Source organism: Tachypleus tridentatus, chromosome 5, assembly GCF_004210375.1.
Source record: "Tachypleus tridentatus isolate NWPU-2018 chromosome 5, ASM421037v1, whole genome shotgun sequence".
NCBI classification, from domain to species: Eukaryota; Metazoa; Arthropoda; class Merostomata; order Xiphosura; family Limulidae; genus Tachypleus; species Tachypleus tridentatus.
The window spans coordinates 18,744,598-18,757,606 of NC_134829.1; the positions used below are offsets into that span (position 1 = coordinate 18,744,598).

The 13,009-nt window shown below is 30.8% G+C and overlaps 1 protein-coding gene across 3 annotated transcripts in view; it reads right to left on the reverse strand.

The window, feature by feature from the left end:
• AspRS (aspartyl-tRNA synthetase) overlaps positions 1-13,009 on the reverse strand; it is an 87,776-nt gene that overhangs the window by 50,098 nt on the left and 24,669 nt on the right. For all 3 annotated transcript variants that reach the window (XM_076501508.1, XM_076501507.1, XM_076501506.1), the window contains 3 exons: positions 5,436-5,532; positions 2,320-2,503; positions 1,135-1,237 (listed from right to left, as the gene is read on the reverse strand). In XM_076501508.1, the coding sequence (XP_076357623.1) occupies positions 1,135-1,237; positions 2,320-2,503; positions 5,436-5,532 (384 nt within the window). The remainder of the gene's footprint in view (positions 1-1,134; positions 1,238-2,319; positions 2,504-5,435; positions 5,533-13,009) is intronic.

Consider the following 13,009-nt stretch of genomic DNA (forward strand, 5'->3'; position numbering starts at 1 on the left):
CATGTACATGAATCCATGCCGAGGAGCTTGGCATAGGTCTGACAGCTAATGATCTTAAGGGAAACTGTTCTTGTGAGAAAAACAAAACTACATATCAATTGGCTAGAATTATGAAGAAGTGGAATCCCTATAATCTATGATGTTGAAAAGCAACCATTCAAATCCTGATTGTCAAAGAACAGGTCAACAGTAGTGACTTCGTTAAGATCATTAGAGATCTATTCTCAGTGCAAAGTTAAAGCTAGTGCCCCCAAAAAAAGTATTGAATATGCAATTATAATTTTGTATCATGACCTTTTTTGTTTACTAGTCTTTTCAAAATGTGTATCTGTATTTTGTTTTTACATAAATTCTTGAAGTAAGTTAAAGTAAAACTTAAAATACATTACTATATTCTTAAATGATTAAATTACAGGTTATAATCCAGCAGTTTTGAAACTTTAACCTTTATTTATAGTGAAGTGATTGACAAACAAAATGTTAATGACAATTAAAATTTAAAAAATTATCATTACTATGCTAACAGAAATAGAACAGTAAACACAATACAAAATCATGGTAAATTTATACTTTGTAGTTTCATATTTTAATATTTAAGCATTCCTCCATTAGTAGTATAAAACGAGCAACAGCAGTTTAGTAGCTTTAGAATAAAGACAGGTCGAGCAAGTTTAGTGGCAATGGGAGTTGAACCTGAGACCTTCAAATGACTCTGCACTTCACCCAATTATGCCGTATGTACACTTTTTGTTTAACACCAAACACAATGGCAATATTCTGATTATTTAGATAGTCTAAGTAATCAAAAACAATGAGTTATGGGGAGCTAATTTCAATTTGTTACTTACTTTTGTAACAATTGATTCATCATAGTTTTGATTATACCATTGTTGAAATAACTGAAATAATAAGAACAACTAATTTTGGTAACAAATCAATCATAATTTCAGTTAATTAACTTTTGAAATAAAAGTTATAATTTTAACAAATATTACATCCTTCTCCTAAATTTCTATCCTCATACTTACGAATGACCACAAATATGATCACCAAAGAGTGGAAATGTGTGGCTCTGGAAGATTTCTGTTTATGTGTATTATATGTGAAAATGATTTAAAAAATGTTTATACTTACAATGCAACAAACTTTACCATTGCTTTACTGACAATTTCAGACACTGATACAAGACACTGAACAGTAAACTGTTGCTGACGAAGAACAAAAAAACATTGTTTTCCTGTGAAAAAACAATGAAAAAATATTGTAATTGCCAGTCACAGGTACAAACAAATACTAGAACTATTATTTGTAGTAGCCTAGTTACTGAATACAAGTGAAATTTGCCAACTGTTTTACCATTTTAAAACATAATGATCAAATGTGGACTATTTTTGTACATATTTTTGTACAATTATACATGTACATTATCAATGTGAGATATGCACCATTAATGAGTGTGCTTGCCAGATAATCAATTAATCTTACTAGTACCATTAATTTTAACTCAGTTAATATTTGCCCCTTTTAAACTTCATTTTGAGCAACAAACTCAGATTGTGTTAAATTATATTCCACCTACAATTTTAGATTTCTAGACAGAAATTTCTTGATAATGATTACAGTTTCTTACAATCACTTGTTCCATAAGGTATTCCAAGCAAATTTCTCATTCACCAATCAATAATAAAATATTTGCTGGATGTAGTAGCATGATAAATCATACAATCCATAAAACCTTTGACATTTTAACTGAGTTGAAAACACCACTATAAAGTTATCTGCTGTTGTGCCATCATTTATAACAGAAGTAATTAAAGATTAACAAGGCACCATTTGAATACATGCTTGTATCAAATGAACAATCTAATTATTTAAAATTAAAACTTAAGAAAAGTTGTTTAACCATTTCTATAAACCTTCTGTCTTAGCTCTATTTCAAACAAAAACTTCTGAACACAAACTATCCTTCCATACTGCATGTCAACAGCACACTAATCTTACAACTTCAGAATTTATAATGCTCACAATGCACATTAATGTCTGATATTATAATTTCCTTATACTATTTTATTTATGTATTAGATTCTACAATTGTGTATGTCCCATTTGCTTTCAATATGGGCCTAAAATGTGGTTTAAGCAACTTTACCATCAAGTACTAAATATTTTATTTCAAGTTATGAAATTCATAATCTTAGTCCATCATGATTATAAGAGAAGTAATTCAAACAGCTGCAGACAATTCTAGGAAGTACAACATAGCTTTGTACAACATCAGTATTTCATAATTTGTGTGAAATATTAATGCTAAAATCTCACCTTTTGCTCGACTAGTATGAAGACGTCCACGTACCCACACCTTCTTATCAGCAAATTTCAAATCAAGTTCTTTAACATCTACAAGATATTTTATTATCTTCTTTTGAGACTGATTCATTGGCAACTTTCCATACTGTCCAACAGAATAATCTTCTTCTAAAGTATTCACACCTTCCTTAATTAACTTCAAGAATAATAAAAATAACATATTTTACCAGGAAATATTTCCAGGTTTCATACAGAAATATCCATGAATAATAAGATACAATACAAAATATTTTGAGATTAAAACTAGTAACCCTGATTAACTTCACAGTAAAACCTTGAATATTGTCTTTAACTTAATTTCAGGAGGTGTTTTTTTTTTTAACTAAATGAAAGAAAAAACTTCTTTATAGTCAAAAGCCTGCAAATGCCCACCCCTCCCTTTTAAGGAAAGAATTAAGAAAGAAACAAAAATAGTATGGTAGACTATCACTCTGATGGGAAAGGCATTAAAATTTATTATGAGTAAATCATAAAATTGAGGTCATTTCTGTTTATAGTGTATCATAAACTTGAAAGCATTTGATAAGATACCTGCTGTTAAACAAATTCACTGGATAATTGAGATTTGCAAGAAAAATAAAAAACTTCATTTCAAATACAGCAGTGGCACAGTGGAATTTTTTCCAATAAGGTATCTGTTTTAGGACTGTTGTTCCTAACTTATGTCAATAATTTGGATAACTTAGTGGACAGTATTATTTGCAAATATAATAATGCTGTTATAATGCTTAGGAGAGCTGATATTACAGAATTTCATTTTATTCAAAAATATTTCAAAAGTCTTAATGGTTGGTTCAAAATAGAAAACTGCAGGTAACTACTGAGCAATGCAAATTTACAAATTTGAATTTTTGTAATTCTGAAACAACTTGGATGCTTGAGAAAATCATTGATGTAATACATACACATAAAAAGAGATAGCATAGGTATGATAACTAGTAAAACACTCCACTCAATTACTTTAGCACTTGCCTTTGGTAATTAATAACAAAAATGTATTACTATCTTTCTAATTAAAAGATCCCAACAAGTTTCAATAATAGCTTTCATTTATTTGTCAATTGGTTTACATCAGTTTTTCCAAACCAGGAACATAATACCCCCTAGTGGGATTTTTAAAATTCACAGGGCAATAAAACATTTTTGAAGGTTTCAAAGTTATATTTATTAAACTTAAACCCTAGGAATTATGGGTTTTCCTTTCAACACATCTGAGCAAAAAATCATTGTGTGGGTGTTTTTGTAGCAACCAATGCCTACCCCAAATGTTTCTTGTCCATTCATTGAGCATTTCTCTTTTGACACCACTTGTAGTACTTTTATTAAACATTTTACAATAAATATTGGTTTCTGTAATTATGTACTGTCACTGAAATAAAATATTTTAACAGTACTTCCTCTGGCCAGAAACCTAGAATTTGGGTTGTGTGGAAGATCTTAATATATAACATCATTCAGGAATGAACTAAAACTACGTTTAGTGTTTTCTGGTTGAATAAAATTCAACACATAGTTTTGGAAAAAAATTGTTGGTGTCATGATATTATCATAAGTTTTTGACTCCTACAGTGCACAGTAGCACACTTAAGATGTTAATGTAGTGTTGTGGTTTTGACTTACCTACTCAGCCATAGTTTATTGTGTTCTTAGCTATTTGTCTCTGTTGTTGTTCTTTGTTTGCTGAGTAGATGTGAAGGCTTTGACCTTGGCATCATTGAGATAATTATCACCTTGTTCAAGGGTACTTTACCACATTTAGTGTAGCTCAGTTACAGTAACATTGAACAGATCACACTGTAGGTTCTAGTTGAAGCACAGGCTAATTGACAAGTGCCATCTAACTGTTTCAATAGCTTATTCTCCAATAATCAGATCTTCACTTCTTTGAATGTCATTGACTAACAAAGCAGTGTGTATATATAGCTTTTATCTGAATATATTTCTCTGGCAGAGCTCATTGCATATCATTGGCAGTTGATGACAATTTTGTATCATCAGATTTCTTCCAAATATCATTTCCAATCAAGATTATCCAGAACTCCTGGGAGAAACAAGGTACATAGAATTTTTAATACAATCATGCAGAATGCCAGAAATCAATTGTTCTTGTCAAGAGCACTGCAACTTGATGTCTTCTGTCAAACTTCTTAATTTAGGAAGTACTGTAAATTAATACCAAAGAACTACCACACTGAATAGACATTGTTCTCATGCCTTGTTGGAATATTACAATAATTCTTTGAACTCTTTGCTTTTGTATTTGAGTTCTTTGTTGATCTGCATCATTTTTTGATGTCACAAAATTCAAGGGATCCTTAGAAGTATTGTTAGACATTTCATCTTCATCAATTTTCAATGAAATAGCATTAATCAGTCCTTCTACTTTTCTTTCTTTGTGCCTTTAATTTACTCTGCAACTGTTTCCCACTTGTTTTTCATGCCATTTTGACCCCTGGGTCTAAACCATTACATCCATACTGACATCAAGGGTATTTACCACATGTACTACATATATGCATTTTACACTTACAAGCCATTTTCTTCTTTCCTGTATTAGCATTGCTTTATCAATACAAGATCAGTAAAGTTACTAAATGCTGATATTATGTCAATATCTGTTTTGTGGCCAGCTGTAGATCCAGTTTCCATAAATGGTGCAGTAATTTGCTGCTTTTGTCTATTTAGGTTTTGGTAAAAGTTTTAGCCAATAAAAAAAGATCTGGAATGACTTGAAAAATTAAGTTCTGCAAAATCTTGGGTGCCTGGCTTCTGAAAGCACTATTAAAATCTGCAGTTGAAAATTACTGCCTTAAAATTTTTATTTTAGTAGAATATCTTAATGGTCTAAAATTATTAGAAAGAAGCATGAGCCCTTATTGTTTGCTAAATAATTAGGGAAAAAAGTTTGGCTAACACTAGTGTATGCTAAGTATTTTTACTTATTTTATACACTAGTGTATGCTAAGTATTTTTACTTATTTTATACACTAGTGTATGCTAAGTATTTTTACTTATTTTATACACTAGTGTATGCTAAGTATTTTTACTTATTTTATACAAATACAGACATTTTGTGCTTGTCGTTCAGCCTTTTTAGCTGCTTTCTCCACTTCCTTAGCTTGCTTCTTCACTGCTTTCTTTGACACAGATAATTTTTCATCACGACTAAAAAAAGAATAAGATTAAATAAAACTTCTATTGCACAATAATTTAAAATAATTCATTTTCTAATAAAAAGATTTATACCAAGATGATTAAGCTGAAGAAAAATACTGATAATTCCACATCCAATTATCAATTATAGCAGTACTGTATATTTTCAATCAAATTCAGATTGCATTTGGAAAGATAATAGAGATGTGCCTATAAAGGAATTGGCTGATTACTCTGCACAACAAAGTTTTTGCTTCTTGAACACTGTTGGGTGTTCCTTATAGATTTTTGGCTGCTGATCAAGAAAATCACATCTAAATTTGCCCATCATGTACCATTGCATCAAAATCTTCACTTTCACCAGAACATTGTTACAATGGAATAACAATATCAGGGCAACTGGAATCCGTCAATGTTTGCTGACTACTGTTGGACACTGCAACGTGATGCACCGGACATTGAATACAAACGAAAATCAGGAGCAAAACACTTTTAATTATGTTGAACTTAATAGCATATTAGAAACATAAATACAATTAAACAAGTTATTGCTGGTAAATAGTTAACTGTATTTCTCAGAGTTCCTACCTGATGAAGGAAAACCAAAACTATATTTCTGCATACCCACCAGATACCTGTCACAATCAGCAAAAACTTTTCAGGAAGCAAAACTTTTAAAAAAAATTGTTGTGCACTGTTACTGACTAATCAGCCTTTTATTACCATCCAACTACCCACTAATAGAGAAATCAGTAAAAATGTCATTACTGATTTATCAATTCAAAAGTGCAAATTAATCAGTCACAGAATATCTATTAACCGTTTCACAATGGGTTAGTGTTCAAATTTATGTCAATAAGTTTGAAACCAAATTGTACATTATTGTTCAAATGTTAATATTATACAAGTTAATTTCTTAATTTAAAAGTAATTATTAAAAGAACACACCTAAATATAGATTTTAGGGAGTCAGGTGGTATGTTGAATGCAACACTGTTTAAAATACTTCATCTAAAAGTTCATACAAATTAGGAACTCAAATTACTAATAGTGACAAGCTATAACATAAAATAAAAACCTCGTATCTTTTTATTTTGCTGAGATATGACTTATATACTGAATCAAACGTGATGGACAAATTCAACTCTTTACATTTTTTTGAAACTGTACCTTATATATACACTCTTACTACAGTACTAGACATGTTCAACAGCTAAGAATGTCCCCCTAAGCAGTAGTAATAGATATATATATTATGTGTGATACTTGAAATATGTCTATATTACAAAATACTTGTCCAGTAAAACACAATCAAGACAGGGAAGATTAAAGGTCTGTTTTTATGTACATTACCAGATTGCACATGCACCTTGACAATGCAAGTTTTGTAATACTGGGTGGGCATAACTGGAAGGTCAATATAATAAAAAAATATGTGCATTTAAGTATAGCATTAAAAGACTTAAACATTTTTATTTTCATGTTATAACAGTCATTTTATCACGAAAAACCTTGACATTTATTTCCTAATTTTTTTATGAGGGATACAAGGTTGATTAAGTGACAGAATCCAAGCAGGTAGAGAAAATAAAATATAGTCTTACTGGAAACAAATGTTTGAAATGTATTTAGGAGATTGCAGAGATTACAAAAATAATATTTGAGATAAAGAATTTTTTAATCATAATATCACTTTGCACTCAGGCTAGTATTAAAATAGACTCTATTCACAAACAAATCTTCAGTTGAAATATTTCATAAAAAACAAAGATGCACATGCTGTATCAAAAGTTATTGTGTAACTACCTAATGTGTGCAAATGTGTAGACAAACTCATGTATATTATACCAAGCCTGATGAGAAAGGGTCAATCAACCCTTATATGTAATTTTTATATTGCAGATCAATTTTCCAAAGCCATTTACTGGTCTTTATGCTCAAAGTAAATTCTAACAAGCAAGTATGCACACTAAAATTGTTAAACTGTTTTATGTTTAACTGTATTATTGATGATAAAAGGTATAAAGACATATATACTGAGTTTATTATTGGTTGAAAGTTAAAACTCATGCAGCTTTTTTATTCAGAATGAGATGGACATTTGAAAATTCAGAGTTCACTATCTTGGTGAAAATTAAAACAATATGAAGCAAAAGAACAGAATAATATGTAACTGACACAAGGATGGTAAAGACAGATCATGAATTTTGATCTTTCTAATATTTGCTACTAACAGCCTTTGAATAGATTATTTTAAAGACAATGATTATAAGTAGCACATTTATTTGCAATAACATTTTCCTTCATAAGTGATTTCTGATATCTTTGATCACTAACAGAGGTGTTGTCTAATTAAACTTAAAAATTGTAAATTTAAAATTGTCTTTCTATTGCAATGATAATTTAATCTTATCAAGATATTGAAGGATAAACAACTAAATGCAACAAACATTTAAATTTTTTACTTTATTAACTGAATATAATTTTTTGCAAATTGATTTAAATTCTCAAAAAAACAATTAACAGACTAAAATCCAGTACTGAACCAAAAATTAATTATCAAATCCCACTAACTGCCCAGCCCCATCAAGTAACTTGCAAATATATGTTGATTAATGAGTAAAAAAACAAAAATCAACAAATGGTTAATGAGTACAATTGAGTCAGAAATTGTACCAATCACAAGTTCCATGAAAGTAGCCAAATAATAATTTATAAGCAAAAGAAAGAGCTTTATTAAAATATGTGGTTGTACCACCATCAATAAAACTTTTCTTCATGTTTATAAATTGTTGTTTACCTACATATTATATTAGCATAATGTGCATCCTTACTCAAGTACAAGTTCCAGATGACACCATTGTAACTAATAGTTTATATCTGATTGAAAACCTTTTTATTTTACAGGTAAAGTTCATAAATGAAAAAACAAAAGAAAAAAACAAACATTCACATACACCCTTGTGCAAATTAATTGAAACAAGATGGAAAATTATGATTTTTTCAATTTTTTGCATTTTATTTCAGATAATCCAAAAATTACTCACAAATTAATACATGATATGACCACCTTTATTTTTCAGAAAATCATTAATCCACTTTGGCATTGAGTATATGAGTTGACTGCAATCTTTACTAATTTTTGGATTGCAGTACCACACCAAAATTATGGCCTCAATTAGCTTATCTTCTGTAGTAGTCTTTTCCCCAAAGTCTTTCTTTACAAATTGCCCAAAGATTTTCAATAGGATTTAAGTCTGGAGAGTTTCCAGGCCATTCCAGCACCTTTATTCGCATTGTAGTCATAAAATTCTTCACAAGTTTTGATGTGTGACATGGAGCCAGATCTTACTGAAAAATGCCAGATCCATCTAGAAATCTCTTTCAATTCTGGAATGACTTTTCTCTTAAAACTTCCATGTACTGTGGTCCTCGCATCATACCTTCTATGATATGTAAGCCTCCGATGCCATAGCAGATGAAAAAGCCCCAAAACATCTTCTTCAAGGGATGTTTTACGAACTGATTGATGTGAGATTCTCAGTTTCTCACCTGGAGATCTGCGAACATGCAGACTTCTTTGACCCTGTACAAAGAAATGAGTCTCATCACTGAATAACACCTTCCTCCATTGTTCTTGTATTTCAGACCCCATTGATACTGTTTTTTCTTCATTGAGTTGGTAAAAAGTTGTTTTTTAATTGGTCTCCTTGCCCTTCTAATGCAATTTCGAATGATGTAATATTCCTCAAAATTTCATCACATATCCCAAAAATAGATCGATCGCACTGCAAAACACAGCTAATGATGCCGTCTGTGTGAAAAAATGACTCTTAAAGGAAATTAGTGCATCCAGCGAGCCTACACAGGCCGCCATGCTGAAAACATTGTAAAATGACCATTTGTTTCCATTAACACAAAGGCGTACATTGTATAAAACAGTAATCATAGTTTAGCTTTATGTGCACTTGTATGATATGTACAATTATACACAATACATTAGTATTTCAAGATCACTCAACTGTAACCAACTAAAACACTGCAATTGACTCAAGTAAAGTAAATCTTAACAGTCACCTATACAACCAAGTTAACAATCAGTCTTTTTAGTAAAAATAAACATTAATACATTAAAAAAAACAGAACAAAGTAACATTAACGGTTCAATATAAAAATTAATACAGGTCTTCAACTATAATGAAACACTAAGAGAAAGTTATTATTCAAGGCACTTGTTAATTAAACATATGACAGAGAAATTAATTAAAGTAATTATAAAAAAACAACAAAAGAGAATAAAAATCACTTTAATTAGATAATAAATACAGATCTGATCATGCCTTATACACTAGAGGTTCAGTACACTTTATTGAAGTTACATAGCCACTAAATGTGCATCTTTGCACTTCATTATAATGAGCTTCTCCAACAGACAAATAGAGTTGCTACACAATGTTTTGGTGAAGTGTGCATTGACTAGCCAGCAATAACAGAAACCAGCATACCACAGTGAAACAGTTCAGCAAAAAGGGCAGACAGCAGAATGACCAAGAAGAAGCAAGTAGCAAATGGAGATTTACAAAAATCTGACACTTACTATGATAGACAAAGAGGAAAGTTGGCAGGAATTGAGAAGAAGGGGGCTATGTGGTCAGAGTCCAGACTGAAGTGTGATGAAAAGGACAAATTCTACATGCTAGTATGTAAAGATGATACCCCTGGCTTAAAAGGAGATCAGTGAGATTGAAGCAACAGAAGGAACACACTGAGAAATGAAGAGAAGCCTGAGCATTAAACAAAGATGTAAAGGAAATCATGGTTGAGCTGGCCAAAAGTGTCACCAATAGGGTTTCACAAGGAGTGTCATGTATCAAGACAAAGACTTGAGGAATTAACTGAAAAGTAGAGTAGGCATATAGAGTAAGATTAGAGTATTCCTGGTTAACAAAACTGATGATAGCCACATTGAAAAGATAAAGAACTGGTAACCAGAATAAGGGAAGCTTGAAGTTAAAAGGAGTTGCAAAGGCATTTATGAGGAACCACACTCTGCACAGAACATGATCCAGCTGAGAGAGACAGTGTGCCACAAAGTTTATACCTTCTAGCATATGGCAAGTGACAAGATGAGCTTGACTGGAATCAACTCAGAAAAGGAGGTTCAACATTTGTAAGCAAAGAGTCCTAAAACAGGTGCCCTCTTGGAGGTTGATGTTAGAAACAACCATTAAATTGTTGGGGTAAATCACAATCAAATGGTTCACCAAATGAAATTGGTAATGGGAATATGTTCAACAAACAATCAGGAGTTCAAGCATGTTGATTTGAAGTGAACTTCTATCTGGTGTCCAAATGCCAGAAGTTACATCATCATTTAGAGATATGCCATTAGATACACATAACTGTTCATGTTAAGTTTAATACAAGAGTATTATTTAGTTAATATTATGCAAGCATTAAAGTAAGATATTTTTAAGCAAAAGTTCTGGACAGTGTGACTACGTTACTGCTTAAGAATTATTTGTTGTGTAGTAAAATTGTTGTGATTTGACATTGTGTTATTTGAGCATTCTGAATTTTTTTCATTTTATGCAAGTATTATTGCATCATGATGTCTTGCAGTTAGCAGAAACTTCTAGTCCTCATTTTTAGGCAACCAAAACAGTGCAAGTAAGAAAGTTAGTGAAAGTTAAACTAGTATCAGTTTAACAGTAATGAGCAATTTCTGAAGTGAGAATCACTGTTTGTATTCTAATAAAAGAGAAAGGATAACAATATGTCTTGTAATTAAATCTCCATGTTTGAACCTTTAATGAAAAAAAAGACTTATTTAAAGCTCTGGGTACATCTATGATAACTAACAGTGTAATGAAGTTTTGTAGATACTCATAACTTGTTTTAAATATATTATTTTAAAACAAGTAGACTGCATGCTGTCTGTTGTTGAAATTTATTGCCAACACGTCACAGACATATACTTTAAAAAATTTTGACCTCTATGAAACTGATATTGGCAAGTCAGCCATGATTATACAGTGTTAAATGTGGGTAAAAGTGAATGATAGCAAAAGTAGGCCTACATGCACACCAGTTATGGTAGAAAATTGTGTACAGATTATAATCATGCTATATAACTATGAACATTGATTTTAATAAATGAACAGAGAGAGGTGAGCAGCTTATAGTAACTATAAGAATGACATCATTTTAAAACCCCCTTCTGTGCATGTTACCAAGTTAAAATTAAAACTGCAAATTTTACCATCCTTAAGAGCTAGTACAGAAAAAATTACGTTTGTAATGCAGACAGTTTCTGTAGCTGGACAAAGTATACAATATACGTTTCACATTATTTTTTTAAGCCCTTGAAGAATTTCTCCCCCCAGTTAACTGTTGTAAATGCTTTCTTAGTTGCATATCAACAAAACCCACTTGCTAAGCTGTGCTGTGTTGCTATGTGACAGTTTGAAGTTTATTAGCACGTTTACAACCAACAGAAAGAGCAGTTTGTGCTCTTGAATGTTATAACTGTGATGCTAAATGTACATGCACACTTTCATTTTCAAACAGAATGAAATTAAGCTAAATCCACTGTTCTCTCATAGTATATGTAGCACTTGGCAAGTGTTTCTTGCCTTATATGTATTAGTTTGATATACAGATTACATTTAGGTGTTGCATTTATATTCTAATTATGTATTACTTGTGTTTTAAAATGTATATTTGAAAGATTTAATTATTTTCAGCTGTTTAACTTGTTGTAGCATGAATTGTGAAAGAGTATTGGCATAAATAGTAAAAGACAAACAATGAGAAAAGAGAATTAAAAATATACAAAGCAAAATCTTCAAGATGTGAAAATAAACATATTTGAAAAACACATTTCAGCAGATTTCTGTAAAGCGCAAAAACATCTGTATGTATTTCCATTTCTTAATTTTAACATCTCATTGCATTGTACATTAATAACAATGACTGGAGCTAGTGATATAGCAGAGAAAATGGAAAATTAACATTTACCTTTAAAATTTTTTGCTATTCCTTTAGGAGGATCTAGAAGTTATGCTAATGAAATGCGAAACTAAGATAATAAATAATACTTTTATACACAAAATGAAAATCATCTTGCATGCAAACTATTCAGATTTAGTATGCACATAATTACGTTAAATACATTTTTTATTAGAAATATTATAAAAAATCAAAATTAAATATTTTCTGAAACTATATTTTTAGGGATGTTTAATGCTAAATGTAAAACAATCCATTAGTTTCACTTTTGTAAAGAACATTCAGGAGAGTTACGTAGTCTTCTTACAAAACTAGTAGTTCATTGTTCTAGGGTTAAAGATGACAGTCTGTTAAACAACAAGATTAAGAGAAGAGAGGAAGAAAGACTGAATGAAAAAAGGAGACCAGAACTAGAGTACAAACAGATCACAGAGCTCACCCATCTGCCTAAATCTGATGAACTACAAGACGACATGCA